At 44.1% G+C, this 12,494-nt stretch overlaps 1 protein-coding gene across 3 annotated transcripts in view; it reads right to left on the bottom strand.

Annotated features, from left to right (window-relative positions):
• SKI (SKI proto-oncogene) overlaps positions 1 to 12,494 on the bottom strand; it is a 154,131-nt gene that overhangs the window by 4,845 nt on the left and 136,792 nt on the right. For all 3 annotated transcript variants that reach the window (XM_087755561.1, XM_087755562.1, XM_087755563.1), the window contains 5 exons: positions 7,622 to 7,747; positions 7,001 to 7,116; positions 4,978 to 5,252; positions 3,692 to 3,993; positions 838 to 1,068 (listed from right to left, as the gene is read on the bottom strand). In XM_087755561.1, the coding sequence (XP_087611687.1) occupies positions 838 to 1,068; positions 3,692 to 3,993; positions 4,978 to 5,252; positions 7,001 to 7,116; positions 7,622 to 7,747 (1,050 nt within the window). The remainder of the gene's footprint in view (positions 1 to 837; positions 1,069 to 3,691; positions 3,994 to 4,977; positions 5,253 to 7,000; positions 7,117 to 7,621; positions 7,748 to 12,494) is intronic.

Raw genomic sequence — 12,494 nt, 5'->3', positions numbered from 1 at the left:
CTCTTCAGGGCTGCTTCTCAGGGAAATGCAGGAGGCTGCCATTCTGCGCTCGGCTCAGCCTGTTATGCTGGCTCATTTCAGGGGCTTGGAACAGTGGATGGCCTTGCATTCCACGTGCCCTGCAACACCAAGACACAACAAGGCGACTTAGGGATGTGCAGCCTGAGCTCCTGCTTCGCTCGGCCTTGGCTGGTTTAAATAAACTTCAAAATCTTTTATTATTAGAAGAGACTCTGATGCGGAGAGGGTGGGGACGGATTTTTAGTTCAAAAGCTTAAAGCATACATGTTGCTTGTAACAACATGTTCCTGCATTCCTCGAACTTTCACTGAGCTCAAACTGGAAGTCTTTTCTTAGACCTGACAGTTTGCTCATCTTGTGCTTTACAACTGTAAACATCTCCCCTTCCCAGCGCTGCAGCTCGCTTATTGATGGGCCTCGGTTTCTTCCCTTGCTTTAAATAGTTCCTGTAGGTCTAGGCTGATCTTCAAGGAAGCATACTATTAGAGCAAGTGGCGCTGCCTAATATTTACGGTGTTGAAATGGCTCCCTGCGCATCGGCAGTGCCAACAGAGTATTAGTGGAACGGCAATAATGCCTAGCATTTGGCTTAGTTCTCTGGGGGTCAGAGCGCAGGCAACACCTTGCGTTAGGACGAGGGCTGTGGGCTGACACAACGGGGGCACAGACATGGTATAGATAGGAGCTGGACTTGTAGCAAATTAGACAAAACAAGGCCTCTGGCATTGGAGGACAGACAGACACTTGCGCTGACCCTGAAAACTGCAGAAATAGTAAGCGTACTCGCTATTGGAGCTTTCAGCGTTCAGCTCTTACCTGGGCTGAGTACTTGGCCCGGAGCCTGCCTGCTTCACAGCCCTTGTCACAGACCCGGATCTGCCTGGCTTGTTCCAGTTCCCTCTTCAGTCGTATCCGAGACTCATTGGCTTCCTTCATTTTCTTCTCATTCTCAGCTCTCAGACGTTCAATCTCTTTCCTTAAGTTGCGCTTCGCCTCCGTTGCTTCTCTCAGTTTCTCTTTCTTAGCCACTCTTAGGAACTCCAGCTCCTAGAATACAAAAGCAGTTAACTTGTGAGAACTGAGGAGCAGAGACTAAATTAGTGCAAGGAAAGAGAACTGTAAAGGAAGCGACTCAAACTAAATTCCCACCTTCTGTTGGCTATGACCGAGAAGGCTCACGTCGAAACCTCGTTCTGAACTTTGCGCAAGCTTTTCTCCTTTAAATCAACAAGAGATCCTACGCTCAAGATACCCTGAATTCTCGGATAATAAAAAGCTATATGCTACAGCCACATTTTGCTTTGTCAAGCAAAATAGCTGTGACCATCTGTGACTGAATAAAGATGAACTGCAGTTGGAGAGAGCTACCAGCAACGTGCTCTGCACTAGCTCGAAGTTTCAAACAAACCAACTGTAATGCCTGCACTTTAATTGAAGACCCTGAAGATAGATGCACTACGTTATGATAAATGCAGTTTGTGAATGCCCTCTGCGTACAGCAAAGCTGAACAAGGACGTTTACAACTTGCTGAAGAAATCAGTAAGCAGTTCCATTTTATCAAGCCCCCCAAAAATCCACTTAAGGCAAGTATGAGAAAAAACAAATTGTCTATCTTCTTTCTAACCCCAGGCAATTTTGCTCCAGTCTGGGTAACTGGTGCGTAACAACCAGCCAACGGACTGCTCTGTCACCTCTGGAAAGCTGCGGGCTAAAACCTTAAGCTAAATCGAAACCATGCTCTGCTCTGGAAATCGCCACTCTCACTGCCCAGGTTCTTAACAGGAGCTGCTACCTTGACATCTCAACTCCAAGAGCGCGCCATTAATTGAAAGGATAACGACTGATAAGGAACCTGAAAGTACAAAGGAAGAAACTCAGAATTTTGAAAAAGCTGTTGTTAAAAGACATGTTCATCATAAGCACAAAAATGCGGCTCACTAAAGGTCTGTCTCCTAAACGGTTAAATTCAAAACTAAAGATCAGGTTTTTTTTCCCCCAGAAGCAGCATTTCCTCTCTGTCGGAGTCAAACCCCGACAGCAACGTGTGTCTGTTCAGTAACGCTGCAGTCGGGTCATGGGAAATTCACTCTTTTGACAATCTCACTTCCCAGCCAGGCCCTTGTGAGCTCAGCCGTGCCTCTGGAAGCACCTTCGCCGCCTCTGCAACTGGAAACCCGCCGCTGCCCCACTGGAAAACCATGGCCAGACACCATATTCCCTCTCACTGACATGTTGCTTGATTTAATGCCTCAACACTCAATTCTGCTTCATCAACTACTTTGTGTAATTCCTGCTTTACTTGAAGTACACACTGTATATTTAGTTTAGACATTTAAAAATTAGCTTTAAATATATATTACTTATAAATATTTACTTTTACTTTTAAATACATAAAATAAAACATGTATTTACTGAAACACAAGGGAATAAAGTGGTTTGCTCAAGGTGACAACAAGCAAGCAGTTCAGTTGAAACGGCAGCTCTCGGCCTCCCTTCTCGGGGACCCGGAGCGCGCAGCAGGCCATCCTCACACGAGCGGCACGCCCCACAGAACCGGGCTTGCTCTTCTGCAGCTCCTGCCGAAATCTGAGCTGGCAAACTTGTTAAAATTCTACTTGTGATCACATCTATGCACTTAATACAATCTCTCCTTCACCCGCTCCTGCCTGCTAGCAGAATACTCGAATCTACTACTGGCGTTTTGAGGATGGGGGGTTCTGGTGGTTTTTTAAAACAGAGCAGTCATACTGCACACAAATCACATCTGTGAGCTCCTGCCCCGCATTGTGCCAGCTAACAAGACCATATACCTGCTTCTGACCACCAGTACAAGTCCTGGTTCTCCATCTCCCACGCTCCTTGAAACAGGGCCCTTTTATTTTACAGTTGGCACCCCAGGTGCAGCTAATGGATTACATTTCTGGCTCGGTTACAGCTCCGCATGCACTATTCAAAGCGGATACGCAAATCTCCCACACTGGCCCTATCTTCCATTTCTAGGTACTACTTGTGCCCCAGCTCAAATTAAAAAAAAATCACCCGCCATTCTGTTCAGCCACGGTGATTTGCTAATAGCCCGTACGTCTCTGCAGCTTTTTTTGTCTGACCACTCTTTCTTTGATATAACCGATGAATCAAGGATTTCCAGAAATAAGGAGCTTCTTTCACTGAATGAAGCAAGAACCATTCAGTGAAGCATGGCTAATGGAAAGCTTAGCAAAGATCTGTAGTTCAGCTCTTCAGCAGAGCTTCTGCAAGCGTCTCTGTCTCCCAGGAATACCCTCCCTCAGCTCGGCAATGGCAGGGTTTTTAAAAATCTTTTAAAACTACAGATAAAGCCTCCATAAGGACAGAAATGTTTCTAGTTCAGGGAAATGAAAGCAAAATAAACTGTGCTGGACGAGAAGATTTTTTCAGTAATGGAAGTATGTTGATTTTGGTAACCATGGATTTAAACCCTAAGGCAAAAACAGGTGGCAAGCTTAAAAACGTAGGAATGGTTCCTGTATACTTTGGTTTCCCAGCTGAATTTACAAACAGTACCCCAGCAAAGGCTGTCGCTATCAGGGAAAAATGAGGCAATTCTTTTTCACATGAGACTACCTAACAGCTCCTACCTGGAAGAGCATTTGCAGACAGCGGTAACAGAAAGCTATTTTTCAGCATTACCTGATGTAGACTGCGTTTGGCTTGCAAGGCAGCATTTAGCTTCTCCTCCTGCTTCACTCGCATTTTAACAACTTCATGGAGGAATTTTTCTTTGGCTTCTTTTGTATCTAGGCCACTGTCCAGGGCCTGCCTTAGGTGCTCCAGCTCAGCTTCCAACCCACTGCTGTGAGAGTCGGAATGCGTTGCAACCTCATAGGAACTGTTGACTGTGACTGGGGCTTGCATCCCAGGTGAGCTCATGTCCTTTGCGGAGCTGGATGAAGTAAAGGATGGGGAGGACAGCGAGGATAAGGAGGAGGTGACTGAAAAATAGAAACATCGGAAATTAATAAAAAAATGTCTAAAACTAATATAACTCAAAATATGCTGAGGCCCTTTTGTGCAGAGGAGATACTCAATATTCAATGAAAAAAATGGAAGAAAGAAAACACTCATTTTATACTTTAATACTTGAAATGTGATGAAGATGCAAACCTGACTGACTTAAGGGACCAACTTACAATTTGCTGGAATTGTGACTTTGGAATTCACGTCACAAGCAGTGTTTTCTCCATGGGTGTGAAGAAACAGATTCCTTCAGGGAAACCTACATGATCCTGCTGTTTTCAGTGGGTGAAGTTTCTTCTTTTTGCATAAGCTGCCTGCACTGAGTAAAGGCCGACCATACCGAGGGCAGCAGCAGAATTATCTAAGTGGCATTAATGAGGCGACACCTGTGTCTTCCTTCATCTTTTCCTGAGAGGCCCAATATTGCAGTACTGTTTAGGAAGGTACTGGCTCTTCATCTCTGCTTTATGTATTCAGCTCCATGGATGCAGTGTTGATACTGTGTGACCACATTCTTTGTCTGACACAAAATTCCCCACTTGCACGTGTGTGCGCTCTGGAATTTTTACGGGCTATTTGTGTGTATCCCACAGAGGCTTTTATGGAAGGCTCTTGATCAGATAGCAAACCATCGGTTTGTACGTGAACCCCACATACATTTTGTCCTCTGCACAACACCCGCCTGCTTTAATACAAGACTCCAGGTTAGTGGGCACCTGTGCTTCAGGTGCTTCTTTTTGTCAATGCACATTGCTCTTCCGGGAAAATACCTCCCCAATTTATGTTCCATTCTTTGTTTTCATTATTACTTAAGGCCGTATTTTTACATCCCGTTGAGGTATTAGGCTTCCAGAATTATAGTTAATCACAACCAAAGTTGAACAGCTGACTCCTGTGGATTACTGAGGAAAATCCAGCACAAATAAAACAAAATAAAGGCAGATATAACCGTCACTTACATTCTTCCCTGGTTTCTACTTCGATTTCTGCTTCTGATTCCTTATCCTCTTCAGCGGCAGTAACAGTGGCCGCAACTGTGGCTGCTGCTTCTGGGATAGCCGTGTTCTCTGCAGCAAGTTTTCTTTTCCGTGGCTGGACAGTGCTGCTCAGTGGCTCGCTGCTCCGTGACACCACTGTGGCACAGGGCGGGTTGCTGACAATTTTCTGTTGGGCTGGAGGTGCAAGTGCCACATTGGGGGCCACAGCATTCTCAAAGCTTTTGTAGGAGTAAAAACTGTTTTAGAGGGGGAAGCAAAAGGAAGGAGAAAACCAGTCATATTCTTGGCTTTAAAATGCTTCCCAATCCATGTGTTACACTGAAACTGCAAGACACTTACTGGAACGACAGTGAAGCGCCATTGACTTACACCAGCTAAGAATCTCCCTATATATTTGCTTAGCATTTTGCACTCATTTAAACATGGAGATGATTTACACAGCTAATCTCCATCCCGTTCAGAAGGGATCATATTCCAAGTGTCACGTATGCTAAGAGCCCTAAAGAGATGAGATCTCCCAGAGTCTGAAAATTATAATGATGTTTCGTCATGATCTTCATGCATTAGTGTTTTACCTAACTGCACAGTTTTACTTCTGCCTATCCACGAATGTTTTGTAAATGTGGAAATGGCACTTCCTTAAGAAAGGCCACTGGAGTGCAAAAAGCATTTAATTTTTTGACACAGCATGCATCTGAGTGCATGTATGTAAAACCACAGTTAAAATAACCAACAAACCTATGTTAAAGGACAGTAATATCGTAATGTCAAGTACACAGAATTTTGCAAAAAACATAGCAAAGACTGTCTTCGCCACTTCAATTCAGCATCTACTACAGGATGTATCTCCAGTCATACATTAAAATTTCTCCTGAACCTGTTGAAGGTAGGGTTTTTTCCAAGACTTAAATTGGCCAATTGTCTCACAGGGAAACCACTTACACCAGTTTAGCCCTTCTCTCCCTACCTAACTGAAAAGTCTGTTTAAAAGTAAGGATATGCTTGGTAGACATACTTTTCTTTTCCTTTTTTTTTTTTTTTTTTTTTTTTTAAATCAATCCCCACAGCTTCTAAGAAACTTGTTCAGAAGGGCAGCAAAATATGCTCTCCGTAACGCTTCCTAAAAACACCTGGCCGCTTTAGTCAAACTTTCCAAAGAGACCATTACACTTAGTCAGAAACCCGGCACAAAGATTTTCAGACTGAACAGTTCGAGTCTGGCAAAGGAATGTGTAATTGCCCTGACACTTTCCGTTCCAACTGTGACACCAGTAGTCCCACCTATTATGGGTGGTGACTTGTTCTTGTACCGGTTTAATTATGTTCCTATCCAAGACCAGAATCTGGCCTATAACACATCAGCTTTCTGATGAGTCTTACAAGCTGAGGACTCTTCCTTCCGCAGGCTTTCCTGCTCCGTGTGCTCTGCCCTGACCCCCAGGACCACAGGCCACAAGACGGAATGGGGTAGCCTCTGCTGTCCCTTCAGCCCTTCCTCTCCTACGGTACTGTCGATGCCAGAGGTAGCGTGCGGCTGTGCTGGCAACGCGCTGACCGGCCCGCGTTACCGAGCTGCTGCAGTTACCAATTGGCAGTTGCCTGGCAATAGCTGTCCCTGACCACCGGCCCTGAGAGAGTAACTCAACCTTCCTTCAAACAGTGAAGCCCGAGAGCTTCTGATGACCGCACCCCAAAATGATCCTAAGTTCATAGAAGCAGCCTTCACTGCAGACTTTTATGGCATGTTTCACCTACGAAAAACTATTCAATGAATGCACAAAATATCAGTACTTTTTTTTGTTTCCTTTCTGCAAATTAAAACACTGCAGCTGGAAATGCTTTTTAATCTGATACTAGCGGACGGACTGACTGCATTACAAAGACACCAGTTACCAGTGCAAGGGAACAAACATAAACCAACTTGCTGTCAAATAAATCTCCGTGGCTGCTAAGCCCATTCTCCCTTCAGTTCGTGTCTCCTTACCTGTCTCGGATCAATGCGGGAAGATGGGTTGAGAGCTCTTTCTCATTTGCTGATACAGCAGGGGACCAGGGCCGGAAAGCTGAGAGACGCTGACGGGGATGGACACAGCCAATACTCTGGGAAGGAGGGGAAAGAGAAATAAGTGAATACAAACAATCTTTTAAACTATAAATCACAACGGGGTGCTAGTGATGCTTTTCAGTACACATTCTGTTATCTCTAAAACTACTCCTCCACTGGCTAGGACCTACTTACTTAGTAGATTCCACTGGAAGAGGTGAACTGTACTAATGTAAAACCTCACGTGTTTTTTCTTTGCCAATGAGTTATATGTAGTTTGCAGAGACCACAAAAGGCTCCTGAGTCTTTCAGGATTCCCGCACCTCCAAGGCATGAAGGAATTGCTTACTTCAGTGTCACAATCAAGGTCAGAGAACACTGGAAGATGGCAAGGAAACCGGGTCGATTGTATAGCTCAATGTTTACTCGGAAAGGGACAGAAATGTTACTAATTCAGAAAACCTGGGAAGTTCTTTCTCTCATTTTCTCTTCTGATTTCAGTAGAGGGATGCTACATGCTAATTTGATCTCTCTTTTGATTACAAAATATTCAGCAATCACCTTATTAGATGAACTGGATAAGGACCGTAACCAACTGGACTGTTTTTCCTTCTCAGTAGAAGCTGGAGACTGGGAAGCAGAGTCATCTATTTTGGGCTTTTTGGAAGCAGGAGGATCTGAAGGGACCTGAAACAAAGACAGACAGGAAAAATCAAAGACCGAATTACTCATTTTGCAATCAGCTTAGAAACAGGTTATAAGGCAAAAGCAAATTTTGTATTTAGAAGAAAGAAACGCTGGGTTCTCTTCTGCATTTTTAAACCTAAGGGAAAACAAAGGAGTGAAAACAAGGGACAGACACAAACTCTGACATAATGTGGCTTCATTCCTTCATTTAAAATACTTCAATAAAGTATAGATGGTGCAGAAGTGATAGGCAGTAATATAAGTGAGACATTCACATCATGTTGCAGAGAACTATCTGCCTTTTATTATTTTTGTATGCAGAAAGGTAAGGTTTAATGTGGTTGCTGAACTGGAAAGATTATTTTAAACGAGAACAGAACAGACTTTGTTATTCTGTTTGCAGTGGTTGTTATGCCGATGACTTCACTACCCCACAGCTGCAGTGGATTCTGGGGGTGCTGCCAAAAGCTGCTTTGCCTTTTCCACAAGTGGCTCAGCTTGGCCCATAAATCATCCTCAAGCATAAGAAAGCCCTTTGGCAAGCAAAACCCCTTTCCTTCAACACTGTGAAGGAATAAAATTCCTATAGTCCCAGCGTGGCTTACAAAAAAATTGGTAACTACTGGTTTAACTGGTGCAGTGGGGATACCAGCTTGAAGCCTTGCCAGTACAAACACGTCTATCAGCAGGGAGGGAGAAGGTTCTGGACCTTATGCTGCATCATGACTAGAAATAATAAGAGAAATGCGCCACCTCAGTTTCTTCTATTCCTTTTTCCTTCTTTCCTTTCTTTTTGCAATTCTCAACTCTACCTTTCCATATTCCCATTCAACCTGGTTCTAAGTAAAGTGGCAGAACCATGCTGCAATAATTAGTAATCGCTCATATTTGCTTGGGTTTTTTCATCCTTACGCCTTACTGTGATTTCTGTGGGCAAACAAGTATTTATACAGGTGTGTCTGTAAAACGCAGGCATGGTGACATTTTGGAGAGCCTGAAATGCTTCAAAACCAGGTCAATTTGCCAATGAAAGAAAGGATTTTATTTGCCAATGTCTTCTGTTCTGAAAATCAGTCCCCTTCAAGGCATCTTAAATTGGGAACTTGGAGACTGCGTCTCCAAATGATTATTCACTCCTGAAAACTGTGATCTCAATGACTTTACCTGACGAGTACAGGGGGAACTGAAAGCAGTATTGTTAAAATGCACTTCTCCAGACTCCCAACTGACTTCCAGGCAAACCCAACAGCTGTGCAACTCGAGCAATGCCATCCCTTCTGCACACCTTAATTAGGAGGGAATTATGACCTCATGTCCACGAGCAGTCTACTACTTTCATGGAAGCAGGGCAGTAGTGTGGAACTAGGGCTGAAGCCGATGACTATCTAGCTAATGCCAGTTCATCTGGCAGCACACACCACTCACCGCTTCGACAGCCCAGTGTGCGTAGTAACATAATCAAACCAAGTCTGGAGGTTTTAGTAAAACATTCCCTGGCACTCTGCAGCTTGGGGCAGCTTTCCATATGTAGCAGATGAAGAAGAATGACATGGGTGTGTGTATGTGTAACCCTGAGTACAAAATTAGCCCGTGCCAGCGCCAAATGCCAGCTTCAATGGATTTGCAGAGGATTCTTTGGTCACGGCTTCAGGCTTCCCTAGGGTTGACTCTTGTAGTGGCTATGGCATGGTCCTTCCCCTCTCACTCAACTAAGAAAAGGCATTTCTAAATGCTTTTTGTAGAAAATGCAGGACAATGCATTGGAAAAGATTTCTTTTTGCTTTCAGAGATGCTGTCTGTGCAGAATTAGTGACAGCATTAGAAAGGTATTTGGCAAGTGACTACTGATCCCAACCCTATCCACTGGGGATGGTGAGCTGTGTGGGGAGGGGAACTTGGGGTGGAGGGCGAGGAGGAAGGGGGGCTTGGAATGAAAAAGGCAACAGGTGGCAAGACTCAGCATGGAAACCCGTTCCTCCCCCCGACCATCCGCGCTCCGCTGTCTGCAGAACGCGCTGTTCGGGCAGGCGTGGAGACGGCCCTCCTGCGCCCGGTACCCCCTCCGCCAGAGTGGGGTCAGCACCACGGGGCACGCGAGAAAACGAGCGGCTCTGGGAAAAGGAGAGCAAGCGTCAGGGTTTAGAAGGAGAGATATTTCAATAGAATGATCTCATTTGCATTTTTAAAGAAATCATGTCTCATCTCCAGCTTTCTCCACTGTCCCCCTTCTTTCCCCTTTACATCAAGGCTGACACCAACGATTAGGCGGGCGCTGAGCACCAAACATTTCAGTAGACCTAGGAAATGATGCTTAACCTTTTGTTGCCAGGAGCCAGTATTGATCTGAAAACATGAGCTGCCGCTAGGAAGAAAAGCAGTAAACAAGGTGCGTGCATGGGGGGAAAATAGGTTTGCCTTCCTCACAAAGAGATGGAAATGGGGTGGGAAAGGGGGAGAGAAAAACAGGTGCTACATGGGGTGTACAGATTTTTCTAACTTCAAGTCATCTCCCACCACAGGACTCTTCACTATTGCTAACCAACTTGTGCTGCCGAAAGTGGTAAAGCACCGCAGCTGGGCTCAAAAAAGGACTGCTGCCAATGTAATTTTTGAACTGCTGTGATGACCTCCGCCACTTTTCTTTCCATCCACTATCCCGTTTTGTTTCCACAGATCATCTGCTCATTGACGCAGGAGCTGCCTCTCAGTACATGCTTAAAAAACCCCACCATTTATTTAGGTTCCACTTTAACAATGTAAAAATGTAGTCATTCTGCTAGTTTCCCACCCGGTCTATAAAATACTGAGGTACTACATGTTGCTATTTCTCAAGAAATGGAGGTTCACCCCTGAAAGTCATGAAACAGAAGGCTTCTGACTACAACCTGTAGTAATTGCATTAAATTTTTGCTCTTGTGTATTTCTATCTGCTTAGACATCCCACTGAAAACACTTCTGTCCCCCTCCACAGAAACACTGTGGCTGTGTCATGAGCTCATCAAAAATTCCACCTATAAATACCCAAAGCAGGTCAGCAACGGACGGTACTGCACCCCCCTTGTTTCGGGCAGCCTTCTGATGCTGAGAGAGGCAGAAGTAAATTTGCTCACAACTATAGGAAGATACTTCGATGCGGAACAAGGCCAGATACTGAACACAAAATCTTCTCTTCGTGTGACTCACCAATTACATCCCACTCTAGGACAGATTCCAGGCAACAATATACCCCACTCTGACACTTCCAACCCAGCCACAGCAGCCAGCAAACCTTGGTATTGGCTCAAATATGGATGATTTTCTTTCATCTTCTGTCTTTGCCAAATAATGAAACATACAAAGTTGCAAAAGAAATACTGACAATCTGATGTAACTTTTTTGCCATCTTCATAAATGACTTATGAAAAACTTGAACCCAAACCCTAGAAGACTGAAATAAATATTTCCTTATTTCCTATTCAGTTTTTCTTCCATTGCAGGCAACTTAATAATTTGTTGTCAAATGGGCTTTGTGCTGGGCAAAGTGATTTGTTAATGTACATTTTCTCCAATCCACAGATGTAAGAAGCTTCATGCTACAAAGCAGGCCCAGAAATGCTATGTGCAACATTTATTTAAGCTTTTGGACTATTGTTTTCTGAATTGATTTTTGAGGAAAAACAGATACAGAAAGATTTATAAAGTTACTAAAAAAAAGATTTTTTTAAAGTACATTCCAAAGGGAAATTTGGGCATGCAAACTTTAAATGTCAGCCATTTTAAGGCAAACTGAAATTAAGCAGCCCAATTTGGCCTCTAGCCAACCAGGGCCACATTTGACATGTCAGATCAAATTTTCTACTTCAATTAAGTATTACAGTAACAAACCGTGAGACCAGTAGAAAGAATTTTTGACCCTCTACTTCTCAACAAGACAAGCCTTCCCCAGTGCTCAGTCCCGTGAACAGAACCAGCAGACCAAGCAGTGCCAGGTCAGCAGGATACCTGAACATTAATTTTCCTTGCAACATAGAATGAAAAATGAGCCCAGGAAAAAAAAATGTTAAATTTTAAGATTTGGGAGTGCTCACAGATATGATTCTTGGTGCCTGAGGACCTACCAAATACGTTTCCTGAAGTAATTCACTTTCTTTCCCCTACCGTATTTCCAGCAGTAGGTAACTGGGCTGGGTAGATGACTTTTGTTCTCCTTGTTCTTTGCTCTGCCTCACCGAACAATGCTGTATCTCTAGGACGCTCTGTGATGTGAGCAGCTATCCACTAGGGGATAAGCTAAGACCACTACAAACAGGACAGCACTCCCTTTTGGAAGGACAGAACTCCAGTACAGGCCAAATCCTGCAAAATGGTAAAGTCAATGGAACTGCAACTAGTCTTATACAACGGGCAGTCGAAGCCTACATAAAGGCGTGCACCTCCATCTTGTGTAAAAAACCAACCAGCACTATTGAACAGGGCTAAAACTCAGTGCAACCCCATGTTCACAAAACACCAAGGACCCTGCTAAAATCCTTCAACTTCAGTGTGTTCTTTGTCAGCCCAGGTTTTGCTGTGTTGCTCAGCTAATATGTAGCGATGCATGTGGTAGTGAAAAATGGGCTGCTTTTGCCTTGTTAAGAATGGAAAACATGAGGTGGAAGGAGTTGAAAATATTTGAGGCCTCGTTGCCTGTGGAACTTTTAGCTTAGAAATGTACCTTCAGAAAAGCAACCCATGCTCCAAATTCTGATCTATCCTCTGCCGATAAAAT

This window comes from Nipponia nippon, unplaced genomic scaffold (genome assembly GCF_047370975.1).
Source record: "Nipponia nippon isolate SJK-2023a ecotype South Korea unplaced genomic scaffold, ASM4737097v1 scaffold_19, whole genome shotgun sequence".
Taxonomy (NCBI): Eukaryota; Metazoa; Chordata; class Aves; order Pelecaniformes; family Threskiornithidae; genus Nipponia; species Nipponia nippon.
This window is presented reverse-complemented; position numbering and strand designations above follow the sequence as displayed.